The 18,744-nt window shown below is 38.4% G+C and overlaps 1 protein-coding gene across 17 annotated transcripts in view; it reads left to right on the forward strand.

Annotated features, from left to right (window-relative positions):
* The window catches only part of ptprk (protein tyrosine phosphatase receptor type K), a 140,873-nt gene that overhangs the window by 77,092 nt on the left and 45,037 nt on the right, over positions 1 to 18,744 (forward strand). For all 17 annotated transcript variants that reach the window (XM_038267636.1, XM_038267638.1, XM_038267643.1 and 14 more), the window contains 2 exons: positions 13,730 to 13,842; positions 14,438 to 14,618. In XM_038267636.1, the coding sequence (XP_038123564.1) occupies positions 13,730 to 13,842; positions 14,438 to 14,618 (294 nt within the window). The remainder of the gene's footprint in view (positions 1 to 13,729; positions 13,843 to 14,437; positions 14,619 to 18,744) is intronic.

The raw sequence follows: 18,744 nt of genomic DNA on the forward strand, positions 1-18,744 counted from the left end.
AACTACTAAATTAAAAAAAAAATGTACCACTAACTTTAAAAATGTGTTTATGGTAAGAAATGTCTTTATTATGGGAAAATACAGGGGTGACAGTGACAATAACACATAGATACCACACATACTTAATGATATGAAAAGAACAATACTGAACATTTAAGGTAAGCAGCAGAGGGAAAAAAAACATATTTCAGGGAGAAAATAATATTACTCTACATTTATCATTAGGGAAAATTATTTTATATCCATTTAGTTCTTCAGAGCACAAATGAAGAATTCCCTATGGCTTTTGATGGTTGCAGATCATTGGTGATACATGTTACAATGAACCTTGTATTTAGCTTCACTCTCTCTGATTGGGGGAGGATTGACATGGTTAGCTTAATGTTTTCTAGTTTACAGTGGCAGGTAAAATCTGCTATTTTGTTCCATTCCTCAATAGAAAAGGGATAATAACTGAATAAAACAACTGAGTTTTTACCTATGCTTAACTGTGATGTGGTAAAAACCAAACATCTTTGCGAACATCTAAGCTACAGTGTAGAAGTCCTGCTTACGCTGGCACACTTCCAATATTGTTATCAATCATTTCCCCTTCTTCACCTTTTATATGTGTGGGTATAAACACTACAACAAATGACACTTGTATCACTTGTTTGTACACAGACAGCATATTATTTTTGAAAAATAAAATTTTATTTAGGTTTATATTCTGACAGTAAAGTGCATGTAAATATAGATGTAATTATTTTTCTTTTGACCCTAAGCTCCCTATCAGGCATTAGTAACATCAATATAAAGGCAAAAAAAATGTTTGAAAGCATCTTACATTTGTAAAAAAAAAAAAAAAATAAATAAATTTGGGTATTTAGTTATCTAATTACCCAAAGATGGTTTACCATCCCACATACCCATTACGGGGATGGTATATATATATATATATATATATATATATATATATATATATATATATATATATATATATATATATATATATATATATATATATATATATATATATATATATATATATATATATAAAACTGTTTTCTCACCCCTCGTGGGGTGGTATGTGTCATCCTCAAGCTCGGGTCCTCTACCAGAGGCCTGGGAGTTTGAGGGTTCTGCGCAGTATCTTAGCTGTTCCTAGGACTGCGCTCTTCTGGACAGAGACCTCTGATGTTTTACCTGGAATCTGCTGTAGCCACTCTCCCAGTTTGGGGGTCACAGCCCCTAGTGCTCCAATTACCACTGGCACCACTGCTGCTCTTACTTTCCACATCTTTTCTAGCTCCTCCTTCAGTCCTTGGTATTTCTCAAGCTTCTCGTGTTCTTTCTTCTTGATGTTGCTGTCGCTTGGGATTGCCACATCTATCACTACTGCCTTCTTCTGCTGTTTGTCGATCAACACGATGTCTGGTTGGTTAGCCATCACCTGTTTGTCAGTCTGGATCTTGAAGTCCCATAGGATCTTAGCTCGGTCATTCTCAACTACCTTAGGAGGTGTCTTCCATTTTGACCTTGGGACTTCCAGCCCATACTCATGGCAGATGTTCCTGTACACTATGACAGCTACCTGGTTGTGGCGTTCCATGTATGCACTTCCTGCCTGCATTTTACACCCCGCTGTTATGTGCTGTATTGTTTCAGGGGCATCTTTGCACAGTCTGCATCGGGGGTCCTGCCTGGTGTGGTAGACCCTGGCCTCTATTGATCTTGTACTGAGTGCCTGTTCTTGTGCTGCCATGATTAGTGCCTCTGTGCTGTCCTTCAGTCCAGCCTTTTCCAGCCACTGGTAGGATTTTTTGATGTCAGCCACTTCTTCTATTTGTCTGTGGTATACGCCATGCAGCGGCTTGTCCCTCCATGATGGTTCTCCTTCCTCTTTCTTGTCCTCACTTTCGGTTTTCTCCTGCCTGAGGTACTCACCAAGCCATTTGTCTTTGGGGGCCATCTTTCTGATGTACTCCTGGATCTTAGTTGTTTCATCCTGGACAGTGGTCTTGACACTCACTAGCCCTCGGCCTCCCTCGCTACGCTTGGTGTACAGTCTCAGAGTGCTGGATTTGGGGTGGAACCCTCCATGCATTGTGAGGAGCTTTCTCGTCTTGATGTCAGTAGCCTCTATCTCCTCCTTTGGCCAGTTTATTATGCCAGCGGGGTATCTGATGACTGGTAGGGCATATGTGTTGATGGCTTGGATCTTGTTTTTTCCATTCAGCTGACTTTTCAGGACCTGCCTTACTCTTTGTAGGTATTTAGCTGTGGCAGTCTTTCTTGCCATCTCCTCGTGGTTTCCGTTAGCCTGTGGCACCCCAAGGTATTTGTAGCTGTCCTGAACATCTGTTATGTGGCCTTCTGGTAGTTCAACCCCCTCGGTTATGATCATCTTCCCTCTCTTTGAGACCATGCGACCGCACTTGTCCAGTCCGAATGACATCCCAATGTCGTTGCTGTAGATCCTGGTAGTGTGGATCAGTGAGTCGATGTCTCGCTCACTCCTGGCATACAGCTTGATGTCATCCATGCAGAGGAGGTGACTGATGATTGTTCCGCTTCGGAATTGGTATCCGTAGCCAGTCTTTGTGATGATCTGGCTGAGGGGGTTAAGGCCTATGCAGAACAGCAGCGGGGATAGTGCATCGGCTTGGTATATGCCGCACTTGATGGTGACTTGTGCTATTGGCTTTGCATTGGCTTCCAGACTTGTTTTCCACAGCTTCATTGAGTTCTTGATGAAGGCTATTAGAGTCCTGTTGATCTTGTACATTTCCAGGCATTCCAGTATCCATGTATGTGGCATTGAGTCATAGGCTTTCTTATAGTCAATCCAGGCAGTGCACAGATTTGTCTGCCTGGTCTTACAGTCTCGGGTGACTGCTCTATCCACTAGTAGCTGGTGCTTGGCTCCTCTGGTGTTGCTTCCTATTCCCTTCTGGGCAGGGTGCATGTATTGAGCCATGTGCCTATTCATCTTAGCCGCTATGATGCCTGACAGGAGCTTCCATGTTGTACATAGGCAGGTTATTGGCCGGTAGTTGGATGGGGTTGTTCCCTTCTGCGGATCCTTCATGATCAGGATGGTCCGTCCTTGGGTTAGCCATTCTGGGTGGGTCCCATCCATCAGCAGTTGGTTCATTTGTGCTGCGAGGCGTGCATGAAGTGCGGTTAGTTTTTTCAGCCAGTAGGTGTGGATCATGTCAGGGCCTGGTGCTGTCCAGCTCTTCATACCTGCCGCTCTTTCTTGGACATCTGCCGTTGTAATGGTTACTGGTTCTTGTTCTGGGAGATTGCTGTGATCTGTTCTTAGATCTTCCAGCCACTGAGCATTGGTGTTGTGGGATGCCTCCTTCTCCCATATGTTTCTCCAGTACTGTTCAGTCTCAGCCCTGGGTGGATCTGATCTTGAATTACCCTGCGAGTACACTTTGGATGGATTGGTGGAGAACACCTGGTTTATTCTCCTGGCTTCTGCTTCTCCCTTGTATCTCTTTAGGCGGGTGGCCAGGGCGGCGAGTCTTTGTTTGGCAGTTTCCAGAGCCTCAGGAATCGACAGCTTGTTGTACTTAGGTAACCTCTTCCCTACACCTTTCTGCAGGTCTGAGAGCTGACTAACCTCTCTTCGTGTTGCCTTGATCTTGGCTTCCAGCCTTCTTCTCCATGGGGGCTCTGCTTTGTGGCCTGTGGTGTTTATCTTATAGCCAAGCATCTCTAGGATCACTGTAGCTGTGGCGTAGGTCAGCTCATTGGTTTCAGTGATGTCCTTAGTAGGGATAGTATGTAGTGCTGCATTTACATCTTCTAGAAGGCTTTCAGAGGGTACTCTGTCACTTAGCCTTGGCAGTCTTGGTCGTCGTACTAGGGGATCCAGTTTCGTTATGATCTGCTGTCGCAGGTCAGCTGCCCTTACGTTTAGTGGGCCTGTTGTAGTTGGGGCTGAGGACCCAATCTCTGTGTGTTGGGATGATGATATTTCCCTACTGACCTGTAGTCCTGACTCCCCCTTGCCGCAGCATGTCAGTTGTACCTCGTCAATTTCTAGCTGTGAAAGCAGCTGCCGTTTGCGGATGTTGGAACACTGTGTTAGTAGTTGTTTCTTTGTCAATGATGACAATGGTTGTTGGAGCTGCCATAATTCCCATAGTCTCTGCATGTAACCTCTCTCACTGGGCATGCTTGTATAGTAGCATTTCATCAGTACCAAGTTTTCTGCTCTAGTCCATCTATGTCTTGTTCCAGTAGCCAATTTGTCATTTGCCCTGGTTCCCTAGCAACTGACGCGGACCTTGTTAACTAAGCACAAAGGACCTTGCCTAAGGGTCCACCTGGATGATGTCCATGCCGGGAATCGAACCCCGGTATATATATATATATATTAGTGCTGTCAGTCGATTAAATTTTTTTAATCGCGATTAATCGCATCAATGCCTGAGTTAACTCGCGATTAATCGCATTTTAATCGCACATTTTTTTCCTGATTGAAAATAATTTAAATACTCTCGATGACATACAAAAAAAATACATACAGGCTAGGTTTGTGCCAATGTTCTTTTTTTAAAATGAAAACAGGTCACAGATACTGATTTATGCCAAAAATAACAAATATGTAGGCAAAAAAAGGCCCTGAAAACAGGTTGATGTAAAAGTCTTTACAGTTAATACAGTCTTTTGAACAAAGACAAGCATTTTACCCTACTGCTATAAAATTTAGTAGAGTTAACATTAGATGTCAATTAACCAAGATAATAATGAACAATTTTCAATCAATACATCAAAATCAATAGACCGACATCACTAGATGGAGGTAGTCTATATGCTCTAGAAAGTTACTTTTCAGCCTCTTAACAAAAATGAGAACACACACACACACACACATACACACACAGACACACGCGATACCGACCTGTTGCGTACACAGACGGCAAGAATGCCGTAGCAGATTCCATTTCACCTCAGTAATCTGTTTTCTCAGCGTATTTCAGGTTGCTACTAGTTACCAGACACTCAACTTGTTTGTTGGTGGTGGGGCTTAAAGAAAAGGCACTAGCGTCACCCAGTGTATCAGCGTCTTTTTTCCTTGAGGAGCTCCGCTCTGGAAGCCTATGGAAAATGCATAGACTGGGGGAAAATAGCCCCGCCTTCCCGCAGGCTGCAGCGGGATGTACTTGGAAAATTGTACCATAAAACCACATAGCGTTAATCTCACGTTAAAAAAATTATCGCCGTTAAAATGGCCTCGCGTTAACGCGATAATAACGCGATAATTTTGATAGCACTAATATATATATATATATATATATATATATATATATATATATATATATATATATATATATATATATATATATATATATATATATAATATGGGTTAGAGCGTTGCGCTAGGGTCCCAGAGGTTTTGAGTTCAAGCCCCTGAATAAGACCCTTACCCCAGACTGCTCCCCGGGAGCCAACAGTGGCAGCCCACTGCTTCCCAAGGGGATGGGTTAAATGCAGAGAGTGAATTTCCTTTCTGTGGGACAATAAAGGATTTACATATTTACATATCTACTGAACGGTCTCCTACTAAACCTGTAGGGGGAGCTCTACATATAGTCCCTGGAGTAGGGAAGAAGAACAATGCTAGCTCCTATTAGCTTGTTAGCTAGCAGCAGTATGAGCTTCTACTGAAAGATGGGGCTTTGTCGGCCTTTTATTTCAGCTGTGCAGGAGTTGAGCCCAGTCTCTTAATTAGTTGGGCAGCTTTAATGCAGCAAATAAATAGCAAAATGTGTGAATTTGGGACATTTGTTCTCCATCATGTCTGCTGCTAGCATCGCCTTGTGCTAAATGGAGATTAGCCCATTATTCTTTCATTTCCAACTTTGACTTCCACTTCTGGCAGTTAGGAAAAGTCCACAGAAAAAGTCGCACCTTTCCATAAGCCACATGGTTGAAAGCATGACAAAAAAAATAGCGGCTAATAGTCCGGAAAATACGGTACTTCAACAATTGTCTGGAAAGAAAGGCAAGGCAAGGCAAATTTATTTGTATAGCTCAATTCAGTATAAAGACAATGCAAAGTGCTTTACATGATTAAAATATAGGAAAATAAAACAGAATCAATGCAAGTAGGAAAAAAAATATAAAAAAAAATGCAGAAACAAAAAAGAACATTAAAAACAGTTGGACTAAAGAAAATAAAAAAGTTGAACTAATGATGTTTCAGTGGAACTGTTTAACTAGAACAGTCGAAAGGCAATCCTAAACAAATGTGTTTTTAGTCTTGATGAACTCAGGCTTTCCGCACTTTTACAGTTTTCTGGAAGTTTGTTCCAGATAATTGGAGCATAGGAACTAAATGCTGCTTTTCCATGTTTAGTGGAGAAGGTAGCACGGTTTTATACCCGAGCTTGCAGTTAGGCAGTGGCTTGACTTTTACAGCTAATAAAAGCAGACCCCTGGTCTAAGTTAAAGTACGGAAACAGTCAGCGTGTACTCTTTTTTAATTTTTAATAGAACAATTTACCCAAGTAAAGATAAGGATATTAAATTAATAATGTAGATGTAGAAAATCCAATAACAGCCCATTTCTGACAAGAACAAAGCCTTCAAAGTAGAAATCAGTAATAAGCTCCCACAAAGCATGATACAATTATACACTATCATTTTGTCATGCTTTGATCTTAATCATGTTGTGTCCACAAAGCCATACACCTAAAAACCCGAGGAAATTTTCTTTTCCCTAGCTTTCCTGATTCCTTTTTTATTGTTTAAGATTTTAATAACTTTTTTTAATAACCTTTAGAATGTCAGATTCCCTTACCAATCAGGTTCAGTACGTTAGAGTCTGGCTGATTAAATGTCAGTCATTACCACAACGTTCACTAATGAGCAGAGCTCATGTGTGAGCTTATGTAGATCCATGTTTGCTATTCTCGTGGTTGAGTGTGTGTGCACACGCTCCGTCTTTGTGGAAGTTAACTCCATTGTTGTGTGCATGCACGTGTGGGCCGTAGACGGGTGTGTGTGCGTGTGGATTGGAAACAGTGTGTGTGGGCTGGAGCTGTCATGTGCTTCTGACATGTGGTTAATAAGGTGTCACCAATGTGTGTTTGAGATGGGATGCTTTATTCATTCATTTTCAATGGCTTACATATTCAATTCATCTCCCAGGGAGAGACGGTGGAGGAGGGAAGAGGGAGGGGGGTAAAGGAGAGGGAGATTTGGGAGGAATGATCTGGGAGTGACAGTTAAAGAGTTGGGTGGGGGCTGAAGACTGAGGGACTAAAGTGAAGAGTGGATGGTGAGAAAAGTTAAATGCAAATAGTTTGCTCATTATCCGACGGATATCCACATCAGAATGAAGAACATGTCCGCATATGTAAACAGCACAGCAGAGTCATGTTTATTATTCTGCATAGAGATGACAGAGGAGGAAGAGATAACAAATCAACACTGAAGCGAGCACCGTGAATATGAATATTAAATAATGGACCTCACATAATGGAGCTCTCACAGTGGCCGATGGTGGGGCCTCAGCTGTCGGTGTCGCTTGACCCCATTTCTGCTGTAACTGTGGATTCCAATTCCTTCTGGAGATAAATCGATTTGTTCTTATCTTTGATCAACAAAATCTGTCAGGGTTGGCAACACGTTTGTGTGAAGAATGAATAAGTGGCTACTGTTGATTTATTTGGAATGTCGTTTTCAAAAACATGAAAAAGCAAAGACGAAAGAGGTGAGGAATCTGCTCAGCAGGGGACGCATTTCTAAATAGGAGAAAAGAACCAATCTACAAAAATTAAAGAAGAAGAATTGAAGTTCATTTAAAATTGAGCTTTTTTCTGGTTACAATCACAAAGACGCTATCACAGGTTTGAGGGCATTGGTAATATTGTTGTTAGAAAGAAATCACAATGAATGAAAGGAGACTTCAAGTATGCATGTGGAAAGAGAGCAGTCTCATGTTTATTTATTAGAAATCAAAATATCAGATTAGGGATGAGATGGGGGATGAGAGCCAGATAGAAATCAAAGAAACAGGGAATGTGTTTATTTCTTAAGATTCATGCCAGTAGGAGATTTAAAGCGCCTAAAGGATGCTGATCGCTATGAATATGGACATGTTCAAGATGGAATAGTAAAATATTTGCTTTGATTATTTCTCTTTTTTATATTTATTTATGATGAAATTGAGGCCAGAGAGAGAGGGCTGCAAAATGGGGTTTTACTTTGAGTATTCTGTATAGGACAAGAATAGGAGTAAAATGAGGAGGCAAAATCATAGATGTATCCAAAAATGTTTATGGTTATAAATAGATTTGACACTAAAACTCTTAACTAGGCTTCACCTTTTATGATCAATAATTGTATCTAGTTTAGGGAAATTGCAATTGTCACACTTATATAATCCAGGACTGTCCACAACTATGAGGCAAAGGATGAATGGAGTTGAAATTAAAATTGTGAAATGTACAATACATACCTCATTCTTCTTTTTTAGTCATATTACTTTAAAGCATGACAAGGGCTGAGTCTGAATGTCTGCCCAAATCACTATATAGGGCACTATAAAGTGGTTATGCCATTTTAAATGAATGTCTTAACGTCTAGTGGATGAGAAAAGAAGTGGACTCGAAATTTCCCTCAATGCACCAGGAAAAGTAGTTGTCATCCATTGTCACTGGATTAGCAGATATATCCTGAAATGCTTTGCGAGGAGAGCTCTCGTGCATGGTATTTCCTGTCACAACGGCCCGCTGTCGGGGGATTAATAAAGATTGCGCAGGCACCACGCAGTGGAGGAGGAGTTACGTGACCAACGGGGAGCAAGAAGCAGAGATCATCTGTCCGAACGGTCAGTTAACTGAGTTCACTATAAAGTCCGCTATATAGTCCCCGCTCTATATAGTGATTGAGGGATCTAGGGGTTAGGACGGACATTTGGACACAACCTTGGAGACATATACGGGCCTAGAACTATACAATATTGGCATACATGCATTTATGTATTTATTACTGTTTTTCGAGGCTGCACTTTAAAACATGAAATTGTCTAGAGCTGTTTTAAACAAAAAATTTTTTTGTTTACACTCGTTTATACAAAATGACAAAATAAATCCAAGTCTAAGTCTATACCTAGCTAGAAGCATCTACTGTAGTTCTTTCAGTTGAAATGGTATATTTATAACCGATTTGCTCTAAGTTGCTAAACTTAAAACAGGGAATTACCTTTCTATCATCTCTGTAATGTATTAACTGAAAATATGTCCCTGTAGCTAAAAAGCAAAGAAGAAGTTTGATAATGGCCTTTATTATAGGTAAATGTGTTGGGAAGAACACTCTACTCTCTACTGCCAGTATAAGCCTTAAAATTACATTAAACAGTAGGAACTTTCGGGACAAAAATATATTTTTTAAACAGTTGTACCTTTGTAGCTACACCTCATCTAGTTTCAGATTTTAATTATTGGGTTTCAGCCTGCCAGAGATGGATTATGCCAGTTGGATGGGCTTTGAATTTTATTGATGCCAATACTGGGCATAGATTTTATTAAGCAAGATAGTTTAATTAACCAAGTAGTAAACACATTGTGCATATTTCAATCCTATATTTCACTACTATGTTCTAATTCCCAGCCCTTTTCATTTATTACATATTTAATTACATCTTTGTTGGTAACCCTCTCTCCAAAATGTTGATATGAAGTAGTAAAGATTAAAAAATGAATCAAACATTTTGATTCAATGTTAAACCCCAGTGCTATAGATATATTTTAGCGTGAACAAAAACTATTTTGTTGTCCAGTTGCCCCAAGCCCTAAGTTTCTACACAGATGGATGAATGATGGCAAGCTGCAGTCCTGCCATTACAAGTTTTATTGCAGATAAACAGCACGAAAAGTACAAGGGAGTCTAACTGTGTATTGTAGTGTGTGTATGTATATGTGTGTCACTTTATGTTTGGTCAGAGGGTAGCTCTAATAAAGCTGTGCCCTCTGGTTTCTACTGTGACAGAGTGCATCATCACGCTAGCTTGTAGTTTACACACACACACATCACCATGCCAGCTTGCATTACGCACAACTGATGGCCTAAAAATCTCTTGCAGTATTACTGTCAGACAAATGAAAAAGAAGGAACATATTTTCACATGTGAGCATTCTGCTCGTTTGATTTTCATTAAACCAATTTCCACCTGTAGTCAAGTTTTAAGAATGTCTTTGTCTTCTTCTTTTTTTTTTAACAATCTTGCAAAAATACACGCAAACATAATTTTTCTTTCCAAGTAGCAGTGATAGTTGGAGCTTCAGGCATTATAAAAAGTCCCAGAATACTGTCTGCTGTTGTTTCAACACTTATACAATCCTACATTTGCTTTTTACCGGGTCAGATGTCCTGCAGCGAGTTTCCTTTTGATGTTTGGAAAAACTGAACCCTATTGACAAGGTTGTTGATGATGTTCAACAAAGTTTTCTGGCTTATGGGAACAAGTCACACAAAATCTTTTTGTTCGCCCCTGTTTCTGTTTTATGGTATGTATACATATCTTTAAGTATAAACTTTACAATGCTGTGAAAAGGTATGTGTCCTTGTAAAAGTACCTAAGGTTTTTTTTTTGTTTCTTTATTTTATTACATTTGAATATTCCAGATAATCGGAGGAAAGTATATATATGAAAAACATAGTTAAAAATAATGTTTAGTTCTTTCTTTCTTAACAAAAAAAAAGTCTTTCAAAATAAATGAACCTTAAAATTGAATTAATTATTTAATTAACACTGACCTGACTTTGGGGAAGTGCAAACGCAGTCCAAACAAATGTTTTTATTACTTAAAATGAGGTAAATAACAAATATATATATATATATATATATATATATATATATATATATATATATATATATATATATATATATATATATATATATATATATATATATATATATATATATATATGGGAGCAGATGTAGACAGTAGCAGCTAGAACGTAGCGAAGGGGAAAGGAAAGGGGCAATAGGTGGCAACAAAGAGTAACCAGAGAAAACTGAGTTTAACTGTACTAATGACAAGGGACGGAAGAGAAAAAGACTTCCGCTTATTTTCAAACCAGCTTTTGTTTTCTCCTCTCTAGAGTTACTTAATGACCCAGTTAGATTATATTAGTTATTTATCATTTAGATGAAGTGGCAAATTTATCATTTTTGTACATTTAGCACTACATGCAAGTTAAAATAAAACAGGAATTCAATCTTTTAGAAATATACAATATGGTTTTAATTAATTTCTTGATTTTATCCTCAATAATCTAGTTGTCTGTTACAAGTTGACATATTGTTTACGTTGTTGATTTCCTAAGTTATTTTGACATTCATTATCTAGATTCATTTCCAATCGCCTGCGGTTTTGTGTGCATATGCGGGTGTGTGTGCACATGTGCATGTGCTGTCAAACTTCAGCATTTTATCTGTTTCTAAAAAAGTCTCTTCCCAGCATGAACCTTCTGACAGCCACATTCTGCACAGAAAGATGCCAGCACAGGCTCACACAAAGGGAAAAAAAAGGTGTCAACAACGCAAAATGTGACTAATATTGGAGCAAACTCACATGGTAACACCCAGGCCCTCATATTTAATTTAGATAACTTTGATATGATTGACATTAGCAAATATAGCAAAAATAATAGAACCGTCTTTAAAAGTAGGACCCTTCCCAATACTTGTATAGAAAGTAATGTTTCCTATGTTAGAAGAGATAAATGCATGCACTGATATATTTATGCCTATATGACTATGTCATGTAGCTGTCAGTCAGTTTACTGATCAGACATCCACAATTATTTTTTATCATGATTAAACACAATTTATTAACTGGAAACAGTAAAATCCATTGTGCATAGTCTTTCAAATAATAAAAGGAAAGTCAATGTAATCCTTACTATTTTTTAATTATACCAGTCTCTCATATTTTTACATTTGTATAAAACATAGTGCATAGTGCAAAATTTGACTTGTACCAATCTAATTCCAATTTTTATCCAGGTTGCCAGCTTGTGTTATTATCCTAGCAACAATCTCACAAGTAAGCATACATTGTGGCCTGTAGGCTCTGACCTCCTCACTCTTTCTAAAATGTATTTGTGGAGAGATATTGGTAAGTGAAGGGTAAATATCAGCACCATGGAAAAGAGCCTGCAGGTAGATGCTGGTATTATGATAAGCAGGCATGTCAAGTCTAAATGTAGCAATGCTTCTGGATTTGAAATGCATCAGAGGACTTACCAGTACAGAAATGACAAGTGTCCCTCTCTCTTTTACAAGGTCATTGTATTACAGCAGCTTTGATTTCTTGCCATATACTACATGTTTTTATTGCTATTTTAGTATCAGCAGTCTGAACTAACACAGTACTTTTAAGAGCAAGTAACATTTAAAGAGATAGATTTTTCAGGCTCAGAACAAAAGGATTCAGTATTTGAGGCAGAAAGACAGATTTAACAAAACGTTTATTAAAGACAGTGAACAGTGTTTCACCGGTTCCAGCCGGTGACTGCCAATGAGAAGCGGCAGGCGCCGTCCAGAGAGTCCCAGGCGCTGGTGTTTCGGAGGACATGCAGGAGATCAGAACCAGCTAGACAAAAGAAGGCAGGATAATCCAGTGGGTGAGGCCAAAGCCGGTGTCGGTCATGTGCTCGATAGTCGGAGCCAGGAGATCAGAGGTCCGAAGAGGTACTAAAGGGAAATCCAGAAAAGAGTGTGGAAACAGTTCCAGGTTTGGTAAACAGGCAGGCAGCATTCCGACAGAAGTCCAAAGACAGGTCAGGCAAACCAGAACAGGAACAGGCAGGCCCAGAAGTCCAGAGGCAGAACGGGTCATGATAAGGCAATCAGAAAACACAGGTACACTAGAGAACTCTTACCAAAGGCTCGAATAATCTGGCACTGATGACTGGTTTGAAGGCTGGTTAAATAGAGGCTGAAGCAGGTGGATCAGATGAATGGTAATGAGGTACTAGGCAGAGATAAGCAGGTGAATGAAGTGAGTAATCAGACCAGACATCATTGCCAAGATCATGACAAGGTCAAAGAAACAAAACTGCACTGAACACCGAACCTTCTCTCTTCTCAGTAATGGGAAACTTAGTAGAGCTGATTAAATGGCACATTTTGGGGGGTGAGATAGGAAAGATTGTTTCCTCTTGTCAATGTCGACAGTGGCGTTGGATGTAGGAGTTTGCCCTGAAATCGAAGGGTTGACGGTTCAAGCCCCGACTCCGACTTTCAGTGTCGTTGTGTCCTTGGGCAAGACATTTCACCTGCATTGTCTACTGATGGTGGTCAGAGGGCCCGGTGGCGCAAGTGTACGGCAGCCCCGCTTCTGTCAGTGAGCCCCAGGGCAGCTGTGGCTACAACGTAGCTTGCCACCATCAGTGTGTGAGTGTGTGCGTGAATGGATGAATGAATGTAGTGTAAAGCGCTTTGGTCAAGTCTCCTAAGTTGAATAAAGGCGCTATATAAGTACATGCCATTTACCATGTCAAACTGGCATATAGATGGACTCTAACGGTTGACATGGAAGCCAATCAATTTTTCTTTTAGCATCATGTAAAGTAGGTTTCTTATTTCTTACTTTTTCCTCTATGTTTTCTTCTTACGACCATTTCTGTTAAATGTTTAGCTTTTTTTCATATTGCTATTTATATGTTAAGAAGCACATTTGAACTATTTGCTCTTGTTTTGTTTTCTTCTCAGAGCCCCCACACCCGATAGCTCCACCCCAGCTGTTAGGCGTCGGCCCGACGTACCTACTGATTCAGCTCAATGCCAACTCCATATTTGGTGATGGACCTATTATACTTAAAGAGGTGTGTTCCCATTATATGATAAATAGTTTTCAAGAATTTAATTGAACGTTTTAAAATTGTAATCGCATTGACTGAGTCATTTCTCAAAAGTGCATTCAACAAACAAGTCACATATTTAAATGTTCAGAGAAAGGAAACAATACTTTGAGAAATGCCTTTTAAAACTAATTTCCACTTGTATTATTTACCTTTTCAATGTCAGGTGCCTACCATGAGAAATGGATTAGGTTGTCTTTATTTCCATGTCCAGGCGTGTAGTACTTAGAATTATTGACAGGGTGCCAAGGAGAAGCCCAACTTTTTTGCTTTCACAATATACAAAGAAAAGTTTAAAACTTAGAAATTATTTGGAGATTGTTTTAAATACAAATAGACACAGAAAAAGAAGGGAAAAGGAAAGAAAAAAGAGAGGTGGGGTAAAAGTTTGTAGGGAGAAATTTATATAGGAGAGAAAGAAGGACTAGGAGAGTACATTAACAACTCCTCAGAAATTCACCTCTACAAGGGATAGATTTTAAAATAGTAAATTATAAGTAAAGCTAAGAATCCTGAATACATCAACAACATAATTATTTTATATTTGATCTCTCTTCAGGTTGAATACCGGATGACATCAGGCACCTGGACTGAGACTCATGCTGTGAATTCTCCCAACTACAAGTTATGGCACCTAGATCCAGATACAGAATATGAGATCAGAGTTTTACTAACGAGACCAGGTGAGGGAGGGACCGGAAAAGCAGGACCAGCTCTCATTACTCGGACAAAATGTGCAGGTAAGACAGAAAAACTCTGGTAAATTTAAATCTTTATAGATAAGCATTCTTATACAGCATGGAAAAGTACTGTCACCGGAGAGGGCGGCACTGTGTTAGAAGGAGGTGAGGCAACCCAACAAGATTTGGTGGAATATGTTTTATTGGTGCTGCAGTTCACCAATACACCGACACCCATTTCCTTCACTGCCAAGCACAGCAGCTGGCTTTAGCTTTTGGCCACTCCCACTCCACACCAGGTGAAGGGGTGACAAAACAACAAGAAATTATTTACAAACCCAACACAAAATAAAGGGCACAAATAAATATTTACATGCATGCAACTTAGAAACAACTAATCCTAAAGTCAATCAAGAAATTAAATCAAACTTAATATACCGTAACTTAACTTTAAAGTATTATCCTTCTTAGCTCACATGGTATGCTCCACCCTTCTAAGGAGACACACAAGAAAGGTAAACCCCAATTAACACATCACAAACTGAAATAAAGAAATGAAAAAAAAAACTATCTGTTCTATAAATAAATATCAATTAATAGTGATGGAGCCTCTGCTCTCCATCACAAGTACATATACTCAGAGAGTAGCTTGGTTTTCTTGTGCATATTTGTTTCCAACAATTTTTTTTTTAACTATCCTAATCAATTGTTTCCCTTTTGTATTAGAATCTAAATTTTATTTGGCAAGGACATATGCGGACAGTGAGAAGAGATTCAGTGCATGGGGAGTTAAGTGAGAGGATATATTAAAAAGAAAAACCCAGTCTATGGTTTCTCAGATAGCATTTTCGTTACTCCTCTCAGTCCTGAACCGTTTTATATTTATCTATCTTTTAACTAATATTTGCAGCTCCTCCTTTATATTCCTACTTTTTTCATAGTAATTTGCTTTCCACCCTTTCCCTGTGCCTCACTCCCCTCATCTTCTTGGCTCTCTGTGGATCAATAGACGGAGGGCAGAAACACTGTCTGACATTTGTAGAAATAAACGACTGAAATATAAACACAGCTAGCCTGAGGGAGAGAGACGGCGCGGGCAAAAAAAGGTTGATATGAAAGAGAAAGAGACAGAAATAAAAGCAATGAGTTTGAATGAAAAACAGAAAAAGAGAGCAATGGAGATGTGATGAAAAACAATAAGGCTGAAAAAGAAAGAGAGGAGAGAATCAGAGCGGGGCAAGGGAGCAAGAGGCAAGAGAATGATGAAACTGAGGAATGAAAATGAAAGAGATGAAAACTCATAACCACAGGGCCTGACTGATGTCTGCCAACTCCCCTGTGTGTGTGTTGGGTTGTGTATGTGTGAGTAGGTGAATGAATTTGGATGCAAGTGTCTGTGACTGTTCTTGTTTATTGACAAAGAGGAAGTCAGACTTGTTCAGACGACTTGTCTATTGAGCAGCTTCCTGTTAAAGAAGGTAGAGTAAAGTAGCATTTCCTCTACTCTTACAATTAAAAATACATCAGCTTCAAGGACACACATTTTTATTCCCATTATTTGCTGATAACAGAATGAAACAAAAAGGGAATGTAAAGGTTAAAATCAAGTCAGACTTTACATTAAGTAGTTGTTCTTGTGTCTACTTAAAAAAAAAAAAAAAAATCAGTTTTTGTGACAATCAACAAGGAAAGAATATTTTTTACTATATTTAGATGTTAATGATAATTTCTTATATTTGCTTACACTAAATGTAATTGATGCATTTTATGTACCTTGGAGTATTAGACAATTCTAAAAGATATATCATTGCAAAAAAGTAACCTCTCATCTCACACACTTTTCAACCCAGCTTTAAATTCAGATGCCAGGGTGTCACAGAATTTATGCACGTTTAAGATTTTTGCTAAAAACTGCATGTACGAGAATATAAAATTGAATACCCTTTGCCTGCAGTTTTTAACATTTTTCGATAATGTAGGTATTTATAAACTGGTCAGTTAAAAATATTTTTGTGGAGTAGTAGTTATTAAAGCCCTCTCTTTTTGTTCCTGATTGTCCTGGCTTTTTAAACCTGGTTTTACCCAATAACATATATTCATGCATGTCCAAGGCACTGTATATAAATTACAGTAAAATACATTATGCTTTTATCACAGCTAATGTTGCAAACATTATTGCGAAATGGAATAAATACCAGGAATCTCTGCAGGTAGCTAATAAAAGTGGGGGTTTTAATCATTTATCCCCCAGAGTTTCCAGACCTAAAGCTAAGCTATCCAGCTTCTGGCTGTATCTTGTCATTTACTCTCCACCATCGTTGCTACGTTCTCATTTAACTCTCAGCTAGGAAGCAAAATAAGCCGCCATTAAAGTTCCGTATCATTAAATACAAATTTGTTATCTGTGTCATCCAGTTAGAAATATGTATAATCTTATTTGTGCTTGCAAAGGTTCATGAAGTTAAAATTGTATACACAAAGTACTCTCTCTACCTTAAATGAGTACTTAGCACACATAGTTATCAGGTGGTACACACACTAAGTGATTCTTATCTCTGAGCTCCACCAATTCTTTTTTTTATGAAAGGAATATCTTTTTTTTTCAGTTCATCTCTTTGAGGCCACTCTCACACACATGCAAATTTATACGCACCTTCAGAATTTTATAGCTTACATTCGTGTTAGTTATTAGACATGGGCCAGAGATGTTATTTAAATGGTAATGATTCCTTTGCTTTTCTATTTGGTTATGTTTGTCTGATCTCACCACCTGTAGTTTGCAGAATATGATCTTTTATATTTTGAAGACAGAAACACAGAGACAAACCCATCCACAGGCATCTGGTAAAAAGGCTCAACATGCCACTATATGAAAGACTGTTTAATTAAAAAACAATAAAGTTAATAAAATCCTGGGGAGATATTGCACACTCTGCTGAGTAGCTGATATGATGACAGCTCTTCCTCTTTTCTTTTATGTCTACATCTATTTTCATTACATTGGTTTCTTACTTTTCTATCTTTACCCCTTCCTCATGCTCTGCCCTGGTGTCTGTGCTGACTTTTTATCTTCTTGATATTTTTCTTCTCATGTGAATATATTGCTCTTGTCTTAAGGGTGAAAAATAACCACCTTGAAGTGAAGAGCAGTGAGTGCATGAGCAATAGAATCAGAGGACCACAAAAATGTACAGTTAATTGGGTTTCAATAAATGGATACATTACACCATGAAAATTACACAATACATACTTGCCAAATGTATTCTAAGTTTTTGGTCACAAAAAAAACAAAATGTTTCATAAGTATAATGAGGTTTTCTGTTTATTTTTTGCTGGAATGATTCCTCACTGCCCTCTACACCAGTTTCCAGTTGGATTTTGGTAGTTTCTCCTAAACCTAATGATATCTGTCTAAATTTTATTGAGGACCATATCCTGGTCAGGGCTTTAATAATAACGTTTTCAGTGTGCATTCCTCAGCATGTTATCAGGATCAGAGTCTGCTGGTCGACATGTTCGTTAGATTAGAGATACAATAGAATATAATTCCATATCTCTTCTCTGTTTTTTATTCTCAGCCTTTTTGCTGCTGCCTGTTCTCTGTCTTTTAGCAGTATGTCACATTGTCCTGCAGTCACATGTTAACCTTAAGCCCTTAGTTGTTTTCCTTTTTTCCCCCCTCTAAAATTGGCTCTGAAGTGTAATTCGTTTAGATCAACTTTCAGCTGACTGTTAACACATTAAGTTTGTTCTGTTTCTGACTTAAACTGATCTAAAAGGAGTAAGAAAACATTGAGTTAAAGTTCTATGCATGCTAAGGATAAAATCATTATTTTGGGTGAAATGCTTAAAAAACGGTTTTGTTTTTAAATAATTAAAGTTTTACATGTGGCAGCCTTGTTGTAATTTTTTTTGCGTAATGGGAATGATTTAATTGAAAATCTTATCTTTTTAGTTAAAACATATTACATTATTGCCAGTGAAATAATTAAGTGTTTTATTTAATGGTATATGCTAGACTTAAAACAAGTTTATCTCATTACACATGCAATAACAGTACAGTGCCCTCCGCAATTATTGGCAACCCTGTTTAAGATGTAGTCGAGGACTTAAAAAAATTCTCCTTTTCTTTTAAAAAATAAAGAACCCAAATGCAAAAAAAGAGAAAAATCCAACCTTTTATTTA

Source organism: Cyprinodon tularosa, unplaced genomic scaffold, assembly GCF_016077235.1.
Source record: "Cyprinodon tularosa strain WSP-4 unplaced genomic scaffold, ASM1607723v1 ctg68, whole genome shotgun sequence".
In the NCBI taxonomy this organism is placed as follows: domain Eukaryota; kingdom Metazoa; phylum Chordata; class Actinopteri; order Cyprinodontiformes; family Cyprinodontidae; genus Cyprinodon; species Cyprinodon tularosa.